Raw genomic sequence first — 20,228 nt, forward strand, 5'->3', positions numbered from 1 at the left:
TCTGAGTGGTTGGCGTTAGGAAGGGCATCCAGCTGTAGAAACTCTGCCAAATTTAGATTGGAGCCTGGTGTTGCCATCCGGTTTCACCAGTCCTCAGTCAAGTCGTCCAACCCATGCTAGCATGGAAAGCGGACGTTAAACGATGATGATGATGATGATGATGAATCATCAGTTTGTAGGTAAATTTATAATTAATGTCACAAGATATTAATTGCAGCAAACAGAAATTTGTCTAAGGTTTATGGAGTGTTGAAAGCAATGTATATTAAATCAGTGTTCTGGTCATTGACGCACACACACACACACACACACACACACACACACACACACATACACACACACAGACATACATTTTTGTGGGGAACTTTGCCAACTGAAAGTTTCAAATTAAAACATTAGATAGGAGTTCTAACTTTAAGTGCTAATATGTGGGGACGTAATCCAGGAAGCTCCAACGAATTGAGAAATTCAGGAGGATAGTTCACCATTTCATTTTTATCTGGAATTGTATCAACAGACTTGTAAGTGTGAAGAGTGCCGGGAAGAGAATGCATTAGCTGTTGATTTATTCTTTTAACAGTGACGTTTTTTGGAGCTAATATTGCTCTTTCACACAACCAATTGTGATTTTGGTAGTTTTCTGTGAAGCTGGGAAAGACTTTCTGTTTGAGTTCATCTACAGAATTAACAACAGAGGAAAATGGCCACACTTCCATTTCTCCTGCAGCATCAAGAGGCACTTTGCCATCACTAAGTGTCAAAATGTTCTGTGCAAACTTTGCAGACATTTGGTAACCGTGTAGCTGAGCTCTCGTGATAGTAGTAAGACTGAGGATCGTAACATGATGCCACGGGGCAGAGGACTCTAGGCATGCTTGAACCTCATCTGCTCTAGTTCCTTTCGGAATGACAGGAAGAGTTTGCCTGAAATCACATGACAACAGAAGTGTTACACCTCCCATTAGAGCCTGACAGTCTCGGATGTCTTTCAGGGCTCTATCTAATGCTTCCAAAGTTCCCTTGTGAGCCATGGTGCATTCATCCCAGACGATTAGATGATACCTTTTAAGTATCTGCCCCTGATCTGAGCTTTTGCTGATATTACATGTAGGCATCTCGGATGCTGCTAAATCGAGAGGTTGAAAACACTGGCGAACAGAGGGGAGAGAGGAACAGGACAATTCACAGGATCCGATTTTTTCCCTAAACAAAATGGATATTCTTCCCATCCACAAGGTTCCGGGTACAGTCCCACTGCATGGCACCTTGGGCAAACACTGAAGTTTAAAGGACATGTTGTTGTACACCTATTACATTATTAAAATTTTTATTTTTGCTCGGGTCAAACATTAGAGTTTAAAGGTCATGTTGTTGTACACCTATTCCACTATTTTTTCTTTATTTTTTTCTGCTCGGGTCAAACCCTTTAGTTTAACCGTTTATTTTACATTGTTTGGGATTTTTTATGCTTTTGTGTAACGCATAATAGTTTTGAATGTAAATAATTTTATTAAACAACCAAAAGGCCCACTCGTACAAAAACAAAACAAGCTCCTCACTTCAAATCAAACAGTCATCCACATAAGATATAATTCAAATAATTCAACTTTTATTATTATTAAAGTTTCTTTTCTAGCGCAATTTATCCCGCTCTTCCTTGTCATTCGGAACATTTGTTTAGCAATCACCGGTTAGAAGTTCTCGGTTCAACGCTGATTTTTATAAGTCCGAAATTTTGAAAATGACTGAAATTTAACATTTTTAAATATAATTTTTATTGAGAAACGATATTTTCTATCTTTATCTAGAAAATTTAAACGTGAAAAATCGAAACTATTTTGTCCAATGGAAAAATTGTATTACGCAGACTACGCTGTTGATAAAATGGCAGTCCAAGCAGAGGATGGCATCGTGTAAGTGGATCCTAGTTGCTTCCTATTCTGTCTTGACCAGGAGCAATGAAATACATTTTTATCTATACAAGTAGATCTTTTTTGCGTTTGAATTGTTATCTGGAAACCAAAACTCTATCTTCTATAGCTTGTGTGATTCGAGTCCTGTTCTATAGCGAACATGCGTATCCGAGGTTCAAACAGTTGTAATTTTATTTTCCTTGTTGTTTGTTCTGCTTCTTAGAGTTTATTTTAAACCTTACCAGTCAATATTCAACAATGGTATTTCAATATTGAAAGATTTGAAAAATCATATTTGCAGATCAAGGTCCGTTATAATTTAACCGTTTTAAGGAAGAAACGCTGAATTTTAGTTACTCTCTTTTACTCTTTTACTTGTTTCAGTCATTTGATTGCGGCCATGCTGGAGCACCGCCTTTAGTCGAGCAAATCGACCCCGAGACTTATTCTTTGTAAGCCTAGTACTTATTCTATCGGTCTCTTTTGCCGAACCGCTAAGTGACGGGGGAACATAAACACACCAGCATCGGTTGTCAAGCAACGCTAGGGGGACAAACACAGACACACAAACACATATATATATATATATATATACATATATACGACGGGCTTCTTTCAGTTTCCGTCTATCAAATCCACTCACAAGGCTTTGGTCGGCCATATTTTGTTTAGATTTCTGCGCCAGCCATAATAATATAAACGTTTATAGTTTAAGCAAAACGAAATGTTCAGATGTAGAGACTAAAATACGTGCGAGAATAGATAACGCCTAAAAATCAAACAAGTTCTAATCTCTTATAATCGTAGGTATTCGAAATTGCTTCACCACTCATTGAAAATACTTTGGTTCTGCCTGAATATTGCGGCAACACTAATCTTCCTTTCTGTTTTAAAACTATGATTTATATATATATATATAGATAATTATTTTAAATTTATATTTCAAAATCAAAAGCAACCCTGAATATCATTTATATATGAAGATTTGAAGCGGCTTTTAGTAACATTCTGTTGGAATTATTTCATAGTTTGTTTTCAAATCATACATTTATAATTTTAATTAACATGAAAAAATAAATATGGATCTTGGTTCTTAGTCTCTTTGAACGATTGTTTGTTCAACAGATCTACATATGAATGAAGCAGTCCTCTTTCCGAATGATTCTTGATTACAAGGGTAGAGAATAAATCATATAGCATTTCTTTTGTACAGATTTCAACTTACGGATGTCTGTTCAGGGTAATGTATTTGCAAAATCGGTGTTGATTAAAATGCTTTTGTAGCATTAGTTCTGGCTTTTTATGTTTTGAGTTCAAATCCTGCCAAGATCAACTTTGCCTTTCATCCTTCTGGGCTTGATAAAGTACTAGCCATGTACTGGAGACGATATAATCGGCTGTTCTCTTACCTAAGTTTCTAGTTTTATGTCTACGTTAGAAACAGTTAATTAGTTAAAAGCTTAGTTTTCTAATTCAACAGAATATTTGAAGGATAAGACTCAAATGAATAGAATACAAAAGTTTTTGGTTGCAATAGAATTTTTTAATGGTTTTTATTGGGTTTATTTAGCATCTGAATTAAGTCTACAGTCCCATTTTAGTACATTTTGGCTACTACCGTTTATTTTCCATATATGATTTTTATTACCCATCAAACTCTAGTTTACGTCGTTAGTCTTTCCATGTGTTGAAATCAAACGATAAAATAAGTGTAATTTTATTTTGACTGGAATTTTATTTGACACCCTTTTTAAAAGGGACATTGAAATCTAACTTTGATTTGATAATGCCTTTCTGAAATAGTTTCGAAGAAGCTCTGAATATGGTGCTGTTGGTTCTGCATTTTTGACATTTTGCTCTGTTGTTTTCACCCCCAGTATCAGCTACAGTCTTTCTCAAAGAGAAATGGTTTAACATTCTGTATAAAATTTCTATGATGCTGAATGATTGTTGCATTAGCATTACCTCTGCAGTGCATCGAAGACAAATTGGATACAGCCAAATTGATAAAACATCTAGGGTTTATAGAACTGTTGGATTTGTTTAAATATCTTATGGCATAGATGATATTATGAATGAACTAACATTATATGGTGAGGCTAGCCAATATATCTGTATAAAATAATAGAGATTTAGATTGCAGTTAGAGAAGATCTATAATAAACATATCAGCATTCTGAAAATCAATTATAATTACCGTTTTAGTAAATTAACTCTAATTTGGAGAATATTGAAAGGAGTTATGTTATAAAAATACATATGAACATTGCCAGCCCTTGTCAGCATGGAAAAACATGTTAAATATGATGATGATGATATATGTACATATACATATAAATATAGTTCATTTCACACATATAAGCTATACTGCATATGAGCATATGATAACTTAGATAATACATATTTTCTAAATATAATGATGCAATATATTTTATCTTATGCTTAATCTCTATATATTTAAATTTCTAATAAAGATTAAGAACTATAACTGCCTCAAATAGTAAGACTACACACACACACACACACACACACACACACACATGCTTGTGGCATGAAAAATACATCCAGTGCATCTGTAAAATGTTTGGCATTAGGAAGGGTATCTAGCCATAGAAACCATAACAAAGCTGACATGCAATGCAGCTTTGTCAAAGTAGCCAACCTATGCTGGCATGGGTAGGATGTTAAATGATGAGGATGATATAAAGACACTTCTTCAAAAGAGTTCTAACTTTTCTGAATCTGTATAAAAATGAACTGCTGTTGAATGACACATTGAACACTTTATTAATAATTAAATTAAAACTACATTTTCAACATACTGATATGCAGAAGTGACTGTATGGTGGATGGTTTGTTCCCCAACCACATGGTTCCAGGTGCAGTTCCACTCGTATCTTGGGCAAATGTCTTGTACAATAGCTTCTGGCCAACTATGGCCATGTGAGTGGATTTGGTGGGCAGTGGCTGAAAGAAGTCCATCGTGTATATATGTATGAATGCATGTGTGTTATTGTCTCCTTGCTTTGATAATTGTAAATGAGTATCACCATTCATGCAAGTGGTGTCCTTCATTTCCAATCTTCTGTGAAAACATATCTGGTCATGGAGAAATATTACCTTACTTAGAAACAGGTAAAGGTTGGTGACAGGAAGGGCATCTGGCTGTAGAAAATCCACTTCAACAAATTCTGTCTGACCCATGATGCCAGCATGGAAAAGTAGATGTTAAAAGGATGATGATGATGAAGCATTGTCTTTTATAGAAATTAAATTATCAACAAACAACCTATGTAAATTTTGATTTGCTAACTTTTTTTCTTGTTTTTTTTTTTAGTTATTTTATTTTGAAATTGTAAATTGATAAAACATTTTTTAAAGCCAGGATCTATGGGGGAAAGCTTGACTGAAAGAAGTAATATTTTTTAAATGAGAATCAAATTTTGAACCTAAATTGGAATTTAGTTACCCCGTCCCCCCATGAAATCTGACATTTAAAATTGATAAAAATTGATAAACGATTTTTACACTTTTAAAAGATTTAGATTCAGTTGTGAATTGATCAATTGAAAATTTTCACCTGAGAAAAGTTTATAGAATAAAATAGAATGCATTTTCTCGAGGAAATTAACAGCCTGATACTAAAGAACTAGCTATAATTTGATTTAAAAAAATTTCAGTAAATTTTTTTTATATATATAATTTAAAATAAATATTTTCAGTGAAAATGAGATGGTACCAGAGGTTTCTGAACAAATCCAACAACCTACAAGACTTGTCTACCAGTGGGTTGATATTACAGATGAATTTTCCCAAGCATGTTCTGAGCTACATCTTGGCGAATTACTTAGAGATTCTTCGTGAGTATATTTATATATATATTTGTGAGCATGTGTGTTTGTGTGTGATTGTGTGAGATGGTTATGTAGTTAAAAACTTTGCTTCCCAAATATGTGATTTCAGGTTCAGTCCTACTGTGCAACACTTTCGGAAAATGCTTTTTATTTTAGCTCTGAGCAGACCTCTAAGACTTGGGAGTGGACATGGTTGATGGAAACAGAAAGAAGCCTGTCATAAATATATGTTTAGTGGAATTTTGTTTGTCTTCACATTCTGAGTTCAAATTCTGCCATGGACAACTTTGCCTCTCATCCTTTTGGAGGTCAATAAAATGAGTAACAGTTGAGCACTGGGGTTGATGTAATCGACTTACCCCTTTCCCTGAAATTGCTGGCCTTGTGGCCAAAAACTTGGAATCATCATTATTGTTATATTAAGAGAGCAAGATTGCAGAATCATTATTATGCTTGACGAAATACTGAGAGACATTTCTTCTGGTTTTGTGTTCTGAGTTCAAATTCTGCCAACGTTGACTTTGCCATTCATCTTTTCAGGGTCAGCGAAATCAGTACCAGTCAAGTACTGGGGTCCATTTAATTGACTTAGCATCTCACAAAATTTTAGGCCTTGTACCTATCTTAGAAAGGATTGATATTTTTATTATTATTATTATGGTACTGAGCTGGCAGAGTTGTCAGCACACTAGACAAAATGCTTAGCAGTATTTCATCTCTATTTACATTTTGGGTTCAAATTCTGCCGAGGTTTATTTTGGCCTTTGTACTTTAGGGGCCGATAAAATAAACACCAGTTGAACTCTGGGATCGATGTGATTGGCTTACACTTTCCTTTATAATTACTGGCTTTGTGCCAAAATTTGAAACCATTATTATTATTATTATTATTATTATTATTATTATTAGAAGCTTTTCTTTTTTTACAGATTTACCCTCTTTGAAGCAATGTCAGCAATTGAAATGATGGACCCCAAAATGGATGCTGGTATGCTTTGTAATCAAACCAAGAGAAAAGTGTTAAATTTTGAGCAATCTATAAAGGTAAATGATTCACTAATGATTTTTGCTCAGTTGAATAATTGCTTAGGGTTAGAGCAATGGATGCTCTCCCCATTGTTCCTTGTTGTGGAGTTGGAATGAATTCTATTCTTAGGAAGAGCAGGCAGGTTAATTCAAATAGAGTTATGTTTCTTGGTCATAAAACACAACGACCAAGATTTGTGCTTGGATTTCTGAGTTCAACCCTTCAGCATTTAAACTGGACATTCCTAACCAAATATTCTACTTGTCTTATTTTCAAACTGACCAGATCCTGCCTCTTACACCTAGGCTACAATATCATTCTAAAAATAAGCAATCACGTCATTGAAATCTTGAAGTTACAAGACGATGCATGATTAATTCAAAACAATGTAATAAATAAGCTGTTTAAATGATTGAGTAAGCTGAATGCTAAAGGGCTTAAAGTACTTTGATCCGAGGTATAGTGCAGTGGAAGTGATGGGATATGAAACTTTGACTTTGTGGTCAGTGGTCAACTACCTAGTGACTTAACTCTGCCTCAGAATTTATTGCTAATAGTTAATAGTCAAAGTTATGAGAACATTCCAAAACGTAAAAAAAAAAAGATAATGAAAAACTTAAGGTCAGTAAAATGCCGTAAGCAGAGTTTGAACTGATAACCTTTGAATTAGTATTGTAATCATGTATCGGGAATTTATTCGCTATAATCATCATCCTTTTGATAACCAATTTACCTGAGACCGTTCCTGGTTCTATGATACAAATCTTACTGTTATAAGGTGTTCATATTTCAATTCAAATAATGTATTATAATTCTATGTAAGAATTTTTTTATCAGTTATATTCTAAACATCAATTTAATATTGAAGTTGATTATTTCAATAAATTCTTCTAAATTCTTGAGCATTTTCAAAATTAATCAAAATTCTTTTAGATATATGGCCATGAAAGAATAAAAATATGAAGAATATTTCTTATGAGTTTAATAAAAAAGCTATGTAAAAATAGCAGCTTAAAGAACAGCATTATGCAACACTAATGCTGATATCCTGCACTAGGAATAATAGTATTATGTAACAATATCACCACCAATGTTAAGAAATAACAGTATAAAAAAATTACATATATAATTCATAAAATAGAAGTTATAACTACTGATTGCATTTTTTCTTCTTATTTTTCAGGCTAGTACTGTGTCAATAAAAGATCTCAAGTTTCCAAAATTAATTGGTATCATGGATGCTACTTTGGCCTGTCTAGTAAGTATTTTAGTGACATTATTTTCAATGATCTATACATAAGTTTGTGAACAATGTTTGGTAAATAGGTATGTAGTGTGAGTGTGGCATTCGAGGAATGTTGCAACCAATCTGTTTTGGAATGTCAGAAGATGCAGATGGTGATTGCATACACACACACACACGAGAGCGTTGCCAGTGCCGTCGAACTGGCTCCTGTGCAGGTGGCATATAAAATACACCATTTTGAGCATGGCTGTTGCCAGTACCACATGACTGGCCTTCGTGCCGGTGGCATGTAAAAGCACTCACTACTGTCTCGGAGTGGTTGGTATTAGGAAGGGCATCCAACTGTAGAAACTCTGCCAGATCGGATTGGAGCCTGGTGTAGCCATCTGGTTTCACCGGTCCTCAGTCAAATCGTTCAACCCATGCTAACATGGAAAGCGGACGTTAAACGACGATGATGATGATATATATATATATATATATGTATTTTGCTTAGGTATAGTGATGCTAAGAACCTGGTGTTAAAACTCAATATAGTTATGCTTCAGAGAAAGCATTTGTCAGGTACAGAGTGTAATAAATTATATAAATGACAAGCGAACAAGAAGTTATGTAATGGACTTTAATAGCTTACAGTTGTTTCTGCTATAAGATGCAATGCATTCATAACTGAGTGCTTTTGCATCACCTTACAACTTTGTGCAACGTACATGTTTCACTGTGTGTGTGTGATATATATATATATTTTTTTCTATACCCTTGTCTTGACATCATGTGATAATTGTAAACGAGCATCATCATTATATGATACTGTTCATTTCCAGTCTTCTGTGGATTGTATATCTGGCTGTGGGAAATATTACTCAGTGTGGTAAATAAGCTCTTCCTGTGGCCAACACTCACTTGTTTCCAACTACCATGTGATGTCAAGGTGTGGACGGACGGACACACACACACTCTCTCTCTCTCTCTGGGTTTCTTTCAGTTTCCATGTACCAAATTAACTCACAGGGTTTGATCAACCTGGGGCTATAATAGAAGGCACTTGCCCCAAGGTGTCATACAGTGATACTAACCTCAAAACCATAAAACCATGTGATTGGAAAACAAACTTTTTAACTACACAGTTGTGTGTGTGTGCAAGACAAGATCCTTCTCAACTTTGGGGTGTAGTACTGAGGGAGGTGGCTTTATGCTCGGTGATGAGTACATGTTAACAATGATTAGTTAACTTCTGCTATTGTTTCATCTCTTTTTAGGTTACATGGTTAGAGGGACATTCTCTTGCTCAGACAGTATTTACTAACCTTTATCTGCACAACCCCTACATTATTGAGGACAGATATTTGAAAGCATTCTGTATTTGTATTCTGAAAACTGTTGATATAATTCGCGACAGAGTCAACAGAGCTGGGGCATTTGAAGAGGTAAGAATTTAAGATTGTAATTTTTTTCAAATTATAAACTTCATCTTCAGAGATTAAGCATTTTTTAATGATTTACATGTGAAAATGTATTCCATTTTTAGAAATGAGTCTAATGATCTAAAAATTATAATCATGTTAACTCAGTTATCCAAACAGACCCATTCGTTGGAGGATTGTTGCCTTAGTGTAACATATCTATTTTTTTAAATACTTCATAGCTTATTAATTCTATAAAGGTCTTGATTTATTTACACTGTATCTAATGAACTGCTTTGAACTGCTTTTATTCACTTATTCAATTAATTCTACTTATTTTAATTAAAAAGAAAGCTATTGCAATAATTAATTTTGATATTTGTTTGACATACATATCAAACCATTTTCTTACAATATCAATTAGCGATACCTTTTATATAAAAGTAATTAAGTATTAGAAATTGCATAATGGGTGATGTTAAGGTGCTAGACTATAGATAAAATGAATAATTACGTAGACTTATTATCTTATTTAATCAACTTACCTCCTTCTGAGAATGCCAAGCATAATAGCAGAAGGTTATTTATTAAAATGTAAACAAGGTGTAGGCATAGCCATGTGGTTATGGAGTACACTTCACAATAACACAGTCTGAGTTTGATCCTAGTCAATGGTTGTTTACCCTTGTATCAACCAGTACTTTGTGAGTGGAACTTAGTGGGCTGAAACTATGCAGAAGCCTGACACGTGTTTGTATGTTTATATATATTTGTATAAATTGGTGTATTGAGTTGCCTTCGTCTATGTCAAAAACGGGATCTAATGTTTCGATAAATACTGTTTAAATATCGGATTGAAATAAATGTTTGGATCAATGTCGAAGGCAGTGTTCCAGCATGATTTGGGAACCCAGTGACGAAAACCAGTGCTGTATAGTACTCCTTTACTTACTTTACTGGCACTCCGTCGATTACGACAATGAGTGTTCCAGCTGACCCGATCAACGGAACAACTTGCTTATGAAATTAACTTGCAAGTGGCTGAGTACTGCACAGACATTTGTACCCTTCACAGTTCTTTGGGAGATTCAGCATGGCACACAATGTGACAAAGCTGGCCCTTTGAATTACAGGTACAACTTAATTTTTACCAGCTGAGTAAACTGGAGCAGCGTGAAATAAAATGTTTTTCTCAAGGACACAACGTGCCAGCTGGAAACGAACTCACGACCTTACAATCGTGAGCCGAATACCCTCCTCACTTAGCTCTGTGTATTCCATATTGCTCTCTGAATAAGGTACATAACTCTACTTTCTCTTACATAAGAAGAGTTCACTCCCTGTTCACTATTATTTACTATTAACAGTACTAAATGAATTTTGATTTTATATAGTAAACATTTCTTTAAATATTTTTAGAATGCCTGGTAGTATAATCTCAGTATTTTGTCCATTTAAAATCACAGGAAGATTTTCAACTTGTTACATATGGATTTAAAATGGCTGCTGAAACTTCAGACGTTCGGGCAATTGGTATGATGAAAGAAGTAGAAGAAGAGGTCAATAGAATCATTAAGGTAATTTCTTTGTTGCTTTCCATTTGCTTGTTGAAATAGACAAATTTGCTTCAGTGTTCTCCCATTTAAGATCGATGAAATAAAGACTAGTAAAATTCCAGGGATCAATTCGTTCAGCTTCTTTTATTTAAAAAAAAGTGTTTAGTCCTCAGATAAAAAAATACAAGTACATCACCAATTTTCCAGCAACTGATGGCACCTTTTACACATGAATTTTCTAAAACCTACAAAACTTTGTTCCCTCTGTGGTCACAGGTGGCAGTATGTCACTTACAGTCATCTGAGTATACAATGGGTAACCACATGTCTCCTTCCGGTTAAACCGATAGAGGCCCTGACTCCCGCAACCCCAAAGAAGAAAAAGAAGAAATGAGAGACAGCCGGCGGAGGTTGCTGTGCCGCCGACAGATCCTGACGCTCCACCGGTTCGTCTAAACTGAAGGATTCTTCAATGGATAACTGATTCAAATGCTTACTGCAATCTAGATTACATTAAAGTGACCACACAAATCAGACAGCATATTCTTTTTTGTGATGTTATTAGATGAGAAAATATCACCACAAAATAATGCTTAATAATTAATGACATTCTTTGATGTTTTACAGAACACCCGTAGTAAACCAGGCACTCAACGAGATTCTGACACACAAACAGAGGTTAGTGACTTAATTTATCTTTCATCTTTTACTTGTTTCAGTCAGTCTGTCTTGAAGAATTTTTAGTCAAGTGAATCAACCCCAGTTCTTTTTTTTTTTAAGCTTGGTACTTATTCTATCAGTCTCTTTTGCCAAACTGCTAAGTTACTGGGACATAAACACACCATCACTGATTGTTAAGCAGTGGTGGGGGACAGACACAAAGACATACACACATAGATGATGTGGAGGCACATGGCTTAGTGGTTAGGGTGTTGGCTACATGATTGTAAGATTGTTGTTTCAATTCTTGGACTGGGTGACACACTCTGTTCTTGAGCAAAACACTTCATTTCACGTTGCTCCAGTCCAGTCAGCTGGCAAAAATGAGTAATCCTGAGTGTTGAAGAGTATCGTCAGTTATATTTTATTTCACACTATCTCAGAACTTGTTATTTCTTTTCTTCCAGCATTGTTTGTCCGTTGCTGTTTATAATAGACTTAAATTTTACCGGATGTTCTTGACTGTATTGATATCATTTAGCAAGGAAAAAGTGAGTAGATTTTACTGTTTTTTACTCTCTCTCTGTATATATATATCTATGTGTTTCTTGTTGTAGTTTAATTTTAAAGTTAGTGTTTAATCCTGCCTATATTTGATTGAATACTGTTGTAGACAGTTTAAATGTGTTTGAAAGTTGTGTGTTTTTTTTTTTTTTTTGGTATGTTTGTTCCTAAACAGCACTTCTTTTAATGCTGTTGACACTGCCGGATTGAATGGTATTGCTCAGGTGTCGAAACCATAATGATATCTGTGTAGCAGCTGATGATGGGGGTATGTTGAATTGTTGGTATGGCTGTTTGTGTATATGTGGAAGAGTGTTATAACATGTCCTTTTGATATATATATATATATATATATATATATATATATATATACATACACACACACAAGTGTTAAAAACACACACTGTAAAATATTAAGTTAGGTTAAAATTTGTATGAATTCCTAATTATTTGGTTTGGTTTTCTTCCATCTATTCATTGCTTTTTTACTCCTTTTCAGATTAATTTAGATCTGTAAACATTTTCGAGTCAATTTCTTGATATTTTTCTTTAATTTCTTAATTGATTTCTTCTCTTAAACCCTGTAAAGTGTGAAGGTATTTCTCAAGCCCAGCGTTTACTGACGCAGTTGATAGAACTGGTACCACAGATGAAAAAAGAACTGCCGCTTGGTATTCAAGCAGAGGAAGGTGGAGTTACAAAGACTGGTATGTATTTTTTTTGTAGTTGTTAGTCTGAAGAAAGGGACATGCCCATAGATTTGTGATAACTTTCCCCCTCACCATCCATCGATTGATTGTTGGGAAGGGTTCATTGGTAAGGAAAGATAGGTGGGGAAATCGTAGGAGTAGTCCTGAAAGAGTGAAGGGTGTTGAAATAGTGGAGGAATAGTGATGAGAGAAAAAGGTAGAGGGTGGAGTAACAGTGGGTGTATGTAGGTACTGCTTCCCACCCTCAGCTTCCCATTGTACATTTACATGAATTGTTGGAGCAGTATAATATTTATACCCTAAGTTTGAAATCACAACTCCCATTTACCAGTAATCTAATTGAATCAAACATATTTATGTACCATGCAGTTTACCTGTAATTGTTTATTGAGTTTCTATATTGTATTTATAAAGTAATTAGTGCAAATGAATTCACTTTTGTAGACTATCCAACTATTATGGGCTTTGAACCTCTTGTGAATCAGCGACTGCTTCCACCTACATTCCCAAGGTACACGATGATAAAAAGCCGTGAGGAAGCTCTTGATTATATGGAGAACCAGTTACTTTGTCGTTTGCAGACTGTCACTCTCATTACAGAGATAACCTCATTACATAACATGTTGGTAAGTCAGAATTCCACATTAACTTTGAAAGCTTCAGAATAATTTAAAATTTACTTGGCTTCTTCATTTGTTAGTTATTACACCTGAAAATTTAGGAGTAAACGAGCTAAAAACTCTTTGTAGTAACAAATGCCAAACTGAATGTACTTCATTCATCTGTAATCTATCTCCAGAGAAAGAAACAACAAACATTTGAAAGACCATTTCAACATGTAAAGACAGTTCATAAGGGTCAGTTGTCCAATACATGGTCATATGTTTTTTTTTTGTCCTTCAAAGTTCTTGACCTCTCACCCACACTTTTATGCTTGCAAAGGATATTTCCTATTCTTGATACAAAAAGTTTACAACTGGATACAACTTATTTAAGATGGTGAACTGGCAGAATCATTAAATGCTGGACAAAATGCTTAGTAGTGTTTCATCCATCATTATGTTCTGAATTCAAATGTCATCGAGATCGACTTAGCCTTTCATCCTTTCGGAGTCGATAAAATAAGCACCAGTTGAGCATTGGGGTTAATGTAATTGATTTACCCACTACTCTGAAATTACTGGCCTTGTGTCGAAAATCGAAACCAGTACTGTTTTCCTTTAAAACCTTGTCACAAAACTATCGTCAGTTCAATCAAATTTGTACTTGTACTTATTTTATTGGTCTTAAAAATAGAAAAGGCAGTGTTGACCCTCAGCAGGATATGAACTTGGAATGTAAAAGAAATGTAACTAAAAATTGCATGCACTCCACCATTCTTAACGTTAACCCAGGTGCGGACTGCGCCGTCAGTCAATCGGGCACGGCCCGAGGGCCTAGAGCTCCGAGGAGCACGCACTCTACATGTTAGCTCTACTAAAACACACATTCAAAGGGGCCTGGTCAACAGTTATGCCCGAGGTTCCTTAATACTCTCTGTCCGCTCCTGCGTTAACCCTTCAATTCGGCAAAGCAAATTGAGTAATGTCCCTTGCATACAGATTTCACTTAAACTTCTACGGCAAAGATTGATCTGATTATTTTGTAGTCAAAAGTTCAGTATCCTGACTATTTCAACATTACAGTCACCACTGAATACATTTTCTGTCTCTATTATACAGTAAATTTTGTAATTAAATTTATGAATATTTACTTTTCTATTGCAGGAAATATTTACTGAATTCAGCAAAACCTGTCCATGTGTTCTTTCTAGATCTTTACTGCAGGTATGTATGGGTTGTGAATCAACTTTTATTTTAAATGTTAGTGATATTATTATCATTATCATCTTCAAATGTTGTTGTTTAGCTTCAGATCAGTCATGGCCATCCCATTATTTTGTATTAAACTCGGCTTGCAAAGACCTGTTGGAGCAAGCGAATGCAAAATCGTGATGGCACCTGTACCAGTGGAGGACTAAGAGCACCGTCCGAGCATGATCGTTGCCAGAGCACCAGCTGTCTGGCTTCCGTGCTGGTGGCACGTAAATAGCACCATTTGAGCGTGATCATTACCAACGTCGCCTTCCTGGCACGTGAAAAGACATTCGAGTGAGATCGTTGCCAGTACCGCTGGACTGGCTCCTGTGCAGGTGGCATGTAAAATACACCATTTCGCGCGTGGCCGTTGGATGGCTTCACAGGGCCTGGCAAGGCCAGGGGCCTTGTCTGTTTTGGATGCTCTTCCTAATGCCAACCACTTTACAGAATGTACTGGGTGCTTTTTACATGGCACCATCACCAGTGCTTTTTATGTGGCACCAGCATACACACCAATGCTTTTTATATGGCACCTTGGTTTCAGGATCCCATTTCTGTTGTGGTTGGTGGGTCTTCTTAGGTACAGCTATGCACCACATATCTTGATCTATCTCATTCCTCTGTCATAATCTTCATAAAGCTCAGCAGTTTGAGATTGGCCTTCAATACTTCGTCCCATGTCTTCCTGAGTCTCCCTCTTCCACAACTTCCCTCCACTTTGTGATCCACACTTCTTTATGCAACTGTCCTCATCCATCTGCATCACATGACTAAACCACTGCAGTCTCCTCTCTTGCACACTGCATATAATTCCTCCTATGCCCAACTTCTCTCTCAATACACCAGTGCTTTGTTGCACATACTGACATTGCACATCTCATAAAGCATACCAGCTTCATTCCAGTACACTCAAACTTACTATGTCTTGGAATCACAAAAAGAAATCTTTCTTCTGTCTCCCTCTTTTAGTTGCTGTTCTTGCCATTCAACAAGAAACTGTTTGGTATTTACTCAATTGTTGACACTTTGAAAGAAAGCATAAGGAACTTCATCGCTCCTGTAGCGCTGTTTCCAAAGTAAGTCACATCATTTTTTTTCTTGTAGATTTCCATAATATCTGAAATTTAAATTGGAAACCTTAAATTTCAAATATTTACTTTATTTCAAATATTTTTTCATATAGTTACTTTCTTTTGGTTTATTATCACTACTAAATTTAAAATGGCCACTTAAAATACACCACACTTGTTTTTTTTTTAGTTTGTATTTACTGAGGTGGTGAAGCATGACCTTTGAACATTAGGCCTCACCGAGGCAATGACTAGTGACCGAGACCTTTGGAAATATACTGTGCGTTAGAAGACCTGGCAAGCCAAGTGAGGCCATAACCCGTGGCCTTTGCCAGAGGTGTAGCCAGCCCATTTATGTGTACCTTTCCTTCATTGAACACTAAACTCTGCTTGCGAAGACCTGTTGGGGCAAGTGAAATCAAAATCGTAATTGAACCAAATTCGATGACTAACAGCACCATCTGAGCGTGATCATTGCTAGAGCAGCTGTCTGGCTTCCGTGCCGGTGGCACATAAATAGCACCATTTGAGTGTGATCGTTACCAGTGTTGCCTTCCTGGCACTTGTGCTGGTGGCATGTAAAAAAACATTCGAGCGAAGTTGTTGCCAGTGCCTCTGGACTGGCTCCTGTGCAGGTGGCACGTAAAAAACACCATTTGTGCATGGCTGTTGCCAGTACCACCTGACTGGCCCTCATGCTGGTGGCATGTAAAAGCTCCCACTACACTCTCAGAGTGGTTGGCATTAGGAAAGGCATCCAGCTGTAGAAACCCTGCCAGATCAGATTGGAGCCTGGTGCAGCCATCTGGTTTGCCAGTCCTCAGTCAAATCATCCAACCCATGCTAGTTGAACATTGTGGGTAGTCACTGGGGTGTTTTTTTATGGTGCAAACAGAATCTTTGATTGATTGTCAACCTTTCTTGTCACAGACCAATTCATGATGACTGTAATAACATGGTTCACAATTGAGTGTACTGTGTTATCTTGAATCATTGAATCAGTGATAAATGGTTCACTAATAAATGAGGCTGTATGTACTATTCTGTAAACACTAGTTTACATTTGAATAAGATTATGAGCACTTACTTACTGGTTTGTTATTTATTCTTCAGATCCTCACTGTATAACAATCCCCAGGCAAAGGAGTATGTTGATGCATTTCTCACTAAAGCAGTGCGTCCAGTCTGTACAATATTCCAAATAACTGGACACAACAGGGCTCGGCAACGAGAAAAGTGGACTCATATTTTAGAAGAACTTGCTGCACTTCAAGAAGAGGTTCGTTAATCTTTAATTACTTTATTTATAGACTGTGGTATCTTTTTTCTTTTACAGATTTACATTAACTTCTTTTTTTTGTGCTTGCATGGCTGAGATAGCATTGAAACTAGTAGATGCTGGTTTTATTGCCTTTAGTTTAAAAAATAAAGGTTTTTAGTTTGAATGCAGTCTGGTGGTATAACATACCTGATAACAATTAGAGATAGGTTCATCAAAACATTAAAAAAAAAACCGGCTTCGTCTTTGAAGATGGAAGTTAATTGTCTGAAAAATAATTCTAATTTTTTTAGCATTTAAATCGACCATATCAAGCCCATATATTCAGCATATTCTTTCAAACTGGCCAGATTCAGTCTCTCATGCCTACCATATCATTCTAAAAATATACAATCACCTCAGTGTAATTTCGAAGTTATGAGATAATGCATGATTAACCGAAACCAATTTGAATAAATAAGCATTATGTCTGACAGAGTAATCTGAATGCTAAAAGGTTAAAAGAAATAGGATGTGTAGCATTTATTGAGTTATGTACCTTACGTAGGAACAGGCTACAGCAAATGGTTATAGTAAGCTTTTGAACTGATGATCATTGGACAGTTTACATTGTCATCTGTTTGAATAGTGCAGTAAGCAATTTTATTCCTGTACCTTTATGCAAGTTCTATTTTTACAGTTAAAAACAACTATTTTATGATACCATTGTTCTTATGTGAGAAGATTCAATGTTGATATTACAGCTAACCCAATGTACTTGTCAGTCACAAGTTCAGTGATACTGAGATATTTACTGTCTCTGTCCTTAACTGTTTTGTTTCCAGGTAAATAGAGCAGGGGTTATTAAGTGCATAGTACTAGTGATGGTAAATTCTATTACATTGCTATGACTCTTTCTATATTGATGCCACCACACAGTACACAGATATAGCCACTATCACACTAGTACAACCAGCACCACATTCACATTATTCTAACTACACCACTGGAATTGTTGTTAAATTAGTGGAACAGTATTCAGCGTATCTCTAGTGATGGGGTTGAACTCCTGGCTGAAGGCCATGAGTTTGTATCCTATCACCAGAGATACAATGGTGCTCTGATGTTTTGGATATCTTCTGTAAAATAATTAATGCTGGCGATTTTGAGTCTTTGACAGCAGACACATTACCTGACTGAAACCTAACTCAACTAAATAAGATGTGGGAAAAACAAGTAAAAGCAACTTAACGTTTTTCCAGGGTAATGGCTACTTTTTAGAGATCTCTTCATTCATCCACAACTTCTGGTATCCTCCATACTTGAACCTTGCTAGAGCTGCTGTGTTATTTTGAAGTTCAATGAAGCTATCTTGTATGTCAATATCAACTTCAGAGGAATCAACAACAAAGGGATCCACAAACCACTGCAGCACAGAGAAGCGAATTTCCATATCATTATGTAACTGCTTCAATTGATCAACATAAACTGTTAAGTCACCATCAAGCAGCTTGGTGGATATGCTTGCTAAGGAAGGAAACTGTGCAAACTCCCATCTTCCAAGATTCAACAAGAATAACTTTAGTTTTCCGTTGAAGGTTTTAATTTTCTCTTTGCAAGAAAACAGAGTGGAGTTATTTCTTTGAAGTTCTTTGTTAAGGACGTTTAGCTTTTCAAGTATGTCAGACAAGTAAAAAATATCACTCTTTGCATCGAGTTTCTCTCCAAGTTCTGTTTCACTCAAAAAAAGAGATAACAGTGTCCCAAAGTGCAACAAAGCGATGCAGGCAATTACCCTTGGATAGCCATCTGACTTCAGTATGCAACACAAGTCATTCAAATTCCTCATCGTTATTTTCACATAATTGCTTAAATAGGTGATCTTGCAGTGCATTCTTTTTTATCAAGTTGACAGCTTTGATAACATAAGTGCAGCATTCAAACGTCCTGATATGCGTTTGGCAACCAGATGCTGTTGATGAAGAAACATTAGCCCAAAGTTCCACACAGTGGGACTGAACCCGAGACCACATGGTTGGGAAGAAGGCTTCTTAACCCCACTGCCATGTTTGTGCCTAAATTATTTTTCCTTCTAAAATGTCAATATTTTCTTTCCCCCTGGGTTTGGTCTGTTTTATTTGTGCTTTGTTTCCATTGCTGTAGGAAAAATGCTGAAGCATGTAGAAGCCATAGAAAAAAGATAAAATGTAATAAATTTAATTTTCTGTATTTAGAATTATGACATTTAGTTTAATTTCTACAGTACATATGTTAAGAATTAATTAAAAATAAAGAATCAAATCTATATGTATTTATTCAGTCCAGGTTTTAATTAGGCCCCATGAAGGCCTTTTTGGCAACTTCAAATGAGAATTAAGCCAATCAATTTTGTTGCTGTTTTACAACTCATCATGAGTATCATTTTATAAACTTATCAGAAAGTATTGATGAGTTGTATCTGGGCATAATATATCTTCAGGGAGGGGCAACTTTTTCTCAACTGGAAGCTGCATCGTACCATTTCCAAGTGGGAGAGGGCCGCATGATAAAACACATATACATGAAATATTACTTGCCCACTTTACACTGAATCTTTTGCAGTTCTTCTAATTTTATTTGTCTTGGTATGAAATTAGTAACCTAGAAACTCATCGAGGGCCGTACAGCAACATGTCGAGGACTGCAGGTTGCCCATGCATGTTGTATATGTTTTAATATGTAGTCTTTCAAAGGCAGCGAGCTGGCAGAAACATTAGCACGCCAGGCGAGATGCTTAGTGGTATTTCGTCTGTCGTTACGTTCTGAGTTCAAATTCCGCCGAGATCGACTTTGCCTTTCATCCTTTCAGGGTCGATTAAATAAGTACCAGTTACGCACTGGGGTCGATATAATCGACTTAATCCCTTTGTCTGTCCTTGTTTGTTCCCTCTGTGTGTAGCCCCTTGTGGGCAGTAAAGAAATTAGAAACGTTAGCATGCTGGGCAAAATACTTAGCAGTATTTCGTCTGTCTTTACATTCTGAGTTTAAATTTTGCTGAGGTCGACTTTGCCTTTCATCCTTTCGGTGTCGATAAATTAAGTACCAGTTGCGTACTGGGGTCGATTTAA

At 36.0% G+C, this 20,228-nt stretch overlaps 2 protein-coding genes across 2 annotated transcripts in view; one reads left to right on the forward strand and one right to left on the reverse strand.

Annotated features, from left to right (window-relative positions):
* Positions 1 to 395: 395 nt before the first annotated feature.
* Positions 396 to 1,115, reverse strand: LOC106869345 (uncharacterized). The gene has a single exon (XM_014915060.1). It carries the CDS (start codon positions 1,113 to 1,115, stop codon positions 396 to 398), a length of 720 nt encoding a protein of 239 aa, XP_014770546.1.
* Positions 1,116 to 1,675: 560 nt separating this feature from the next.
* The window catches only part of LOC106869346 (N-alpha-acetyltransferase 35, NatC auxiliary subunit), a 44,370-nt gene continuing 25,817 nt past the window's right edge, over positions 1,676 to 20,228 (forward strand). Inside the window, exons 1-13 of the mRNA XM_052968433.1 lie at positions 1,676 to 1,913; positions 5,636 to 5,773; positions 6,697 to 6,811; positions 7,978 to 8,052; positions 9,300 to 9,467; positions 10,910 to 11,020; positions 11,627 to 11,677; positions 12,127 to 12,210; positions 12,813 to 12,930; positions 13,378 to 13,559; positions 14,700 to 14,759; positions 15,762 to 15,868; positions 16,976 to 17,141. Coding sequence (XP_052824393.1) covers positions 1,846 to 1,913; positions 5,636 to 5,773; positions 6,697 to 6,811; positions 7,978 to 8,052; positions 9,300 to 9,467; positions 10,910 to 11,020; positions 11,627 to 11,677; positions 12,127 to 12,210; positions 12,813 to 12,930; positions 13,378 to 13,559; positions 14,700 to 14,759; positions 15,762 to 15,868; positions 16,976 to 17,141 — 1,443 coding nt within the window. The 5' untranslated portion in view covers positions 1,676 to 1,845. The remainder of the gene's footprint in view (positions 1,914 to 5,635; positions 5,774 to 6,696; positions 6,812 to 7,977; positions 8,053 to 9,299; positions 9,468 to 10,909; positions 11,021 to 11,626; positions 11,678 to 12,126; positions 12,211 to 12,812; positions 12,931 to 13,377; positions 13,560 to 14,699; positions 14,760 to 15,761; positions 15,869 to 16,975; positions 17,142 to 20,228) is intronic.

The sequence above is a fragment of the Octopus bimaculoides genome, chromosome 6 (assembly GCF_001194135.2).
Source record: "Octopus bimaculoides isolate UCB-OBI-ISO-001 chromosome 6, ASM119413v2, whole genome shotgun sequence".
Taxonomy (NCBI): domain Eukaryota; kingdom Metazoa; phylum Mollusca; class Cephalopoda; order Octopoda; family Octopodidae; genus Octopus; species Octopus bimaculoides.

Bases quoted from the DNA above. Each gene is read 5' to 3' on its own strand.
- LOC106869345 (XM_014915060.1), bottom strand. From the start codon at position 1,115: ATGCCTACATGTAATATCAGCAAAAGCTCAGATCAGGGGCAGATACTT.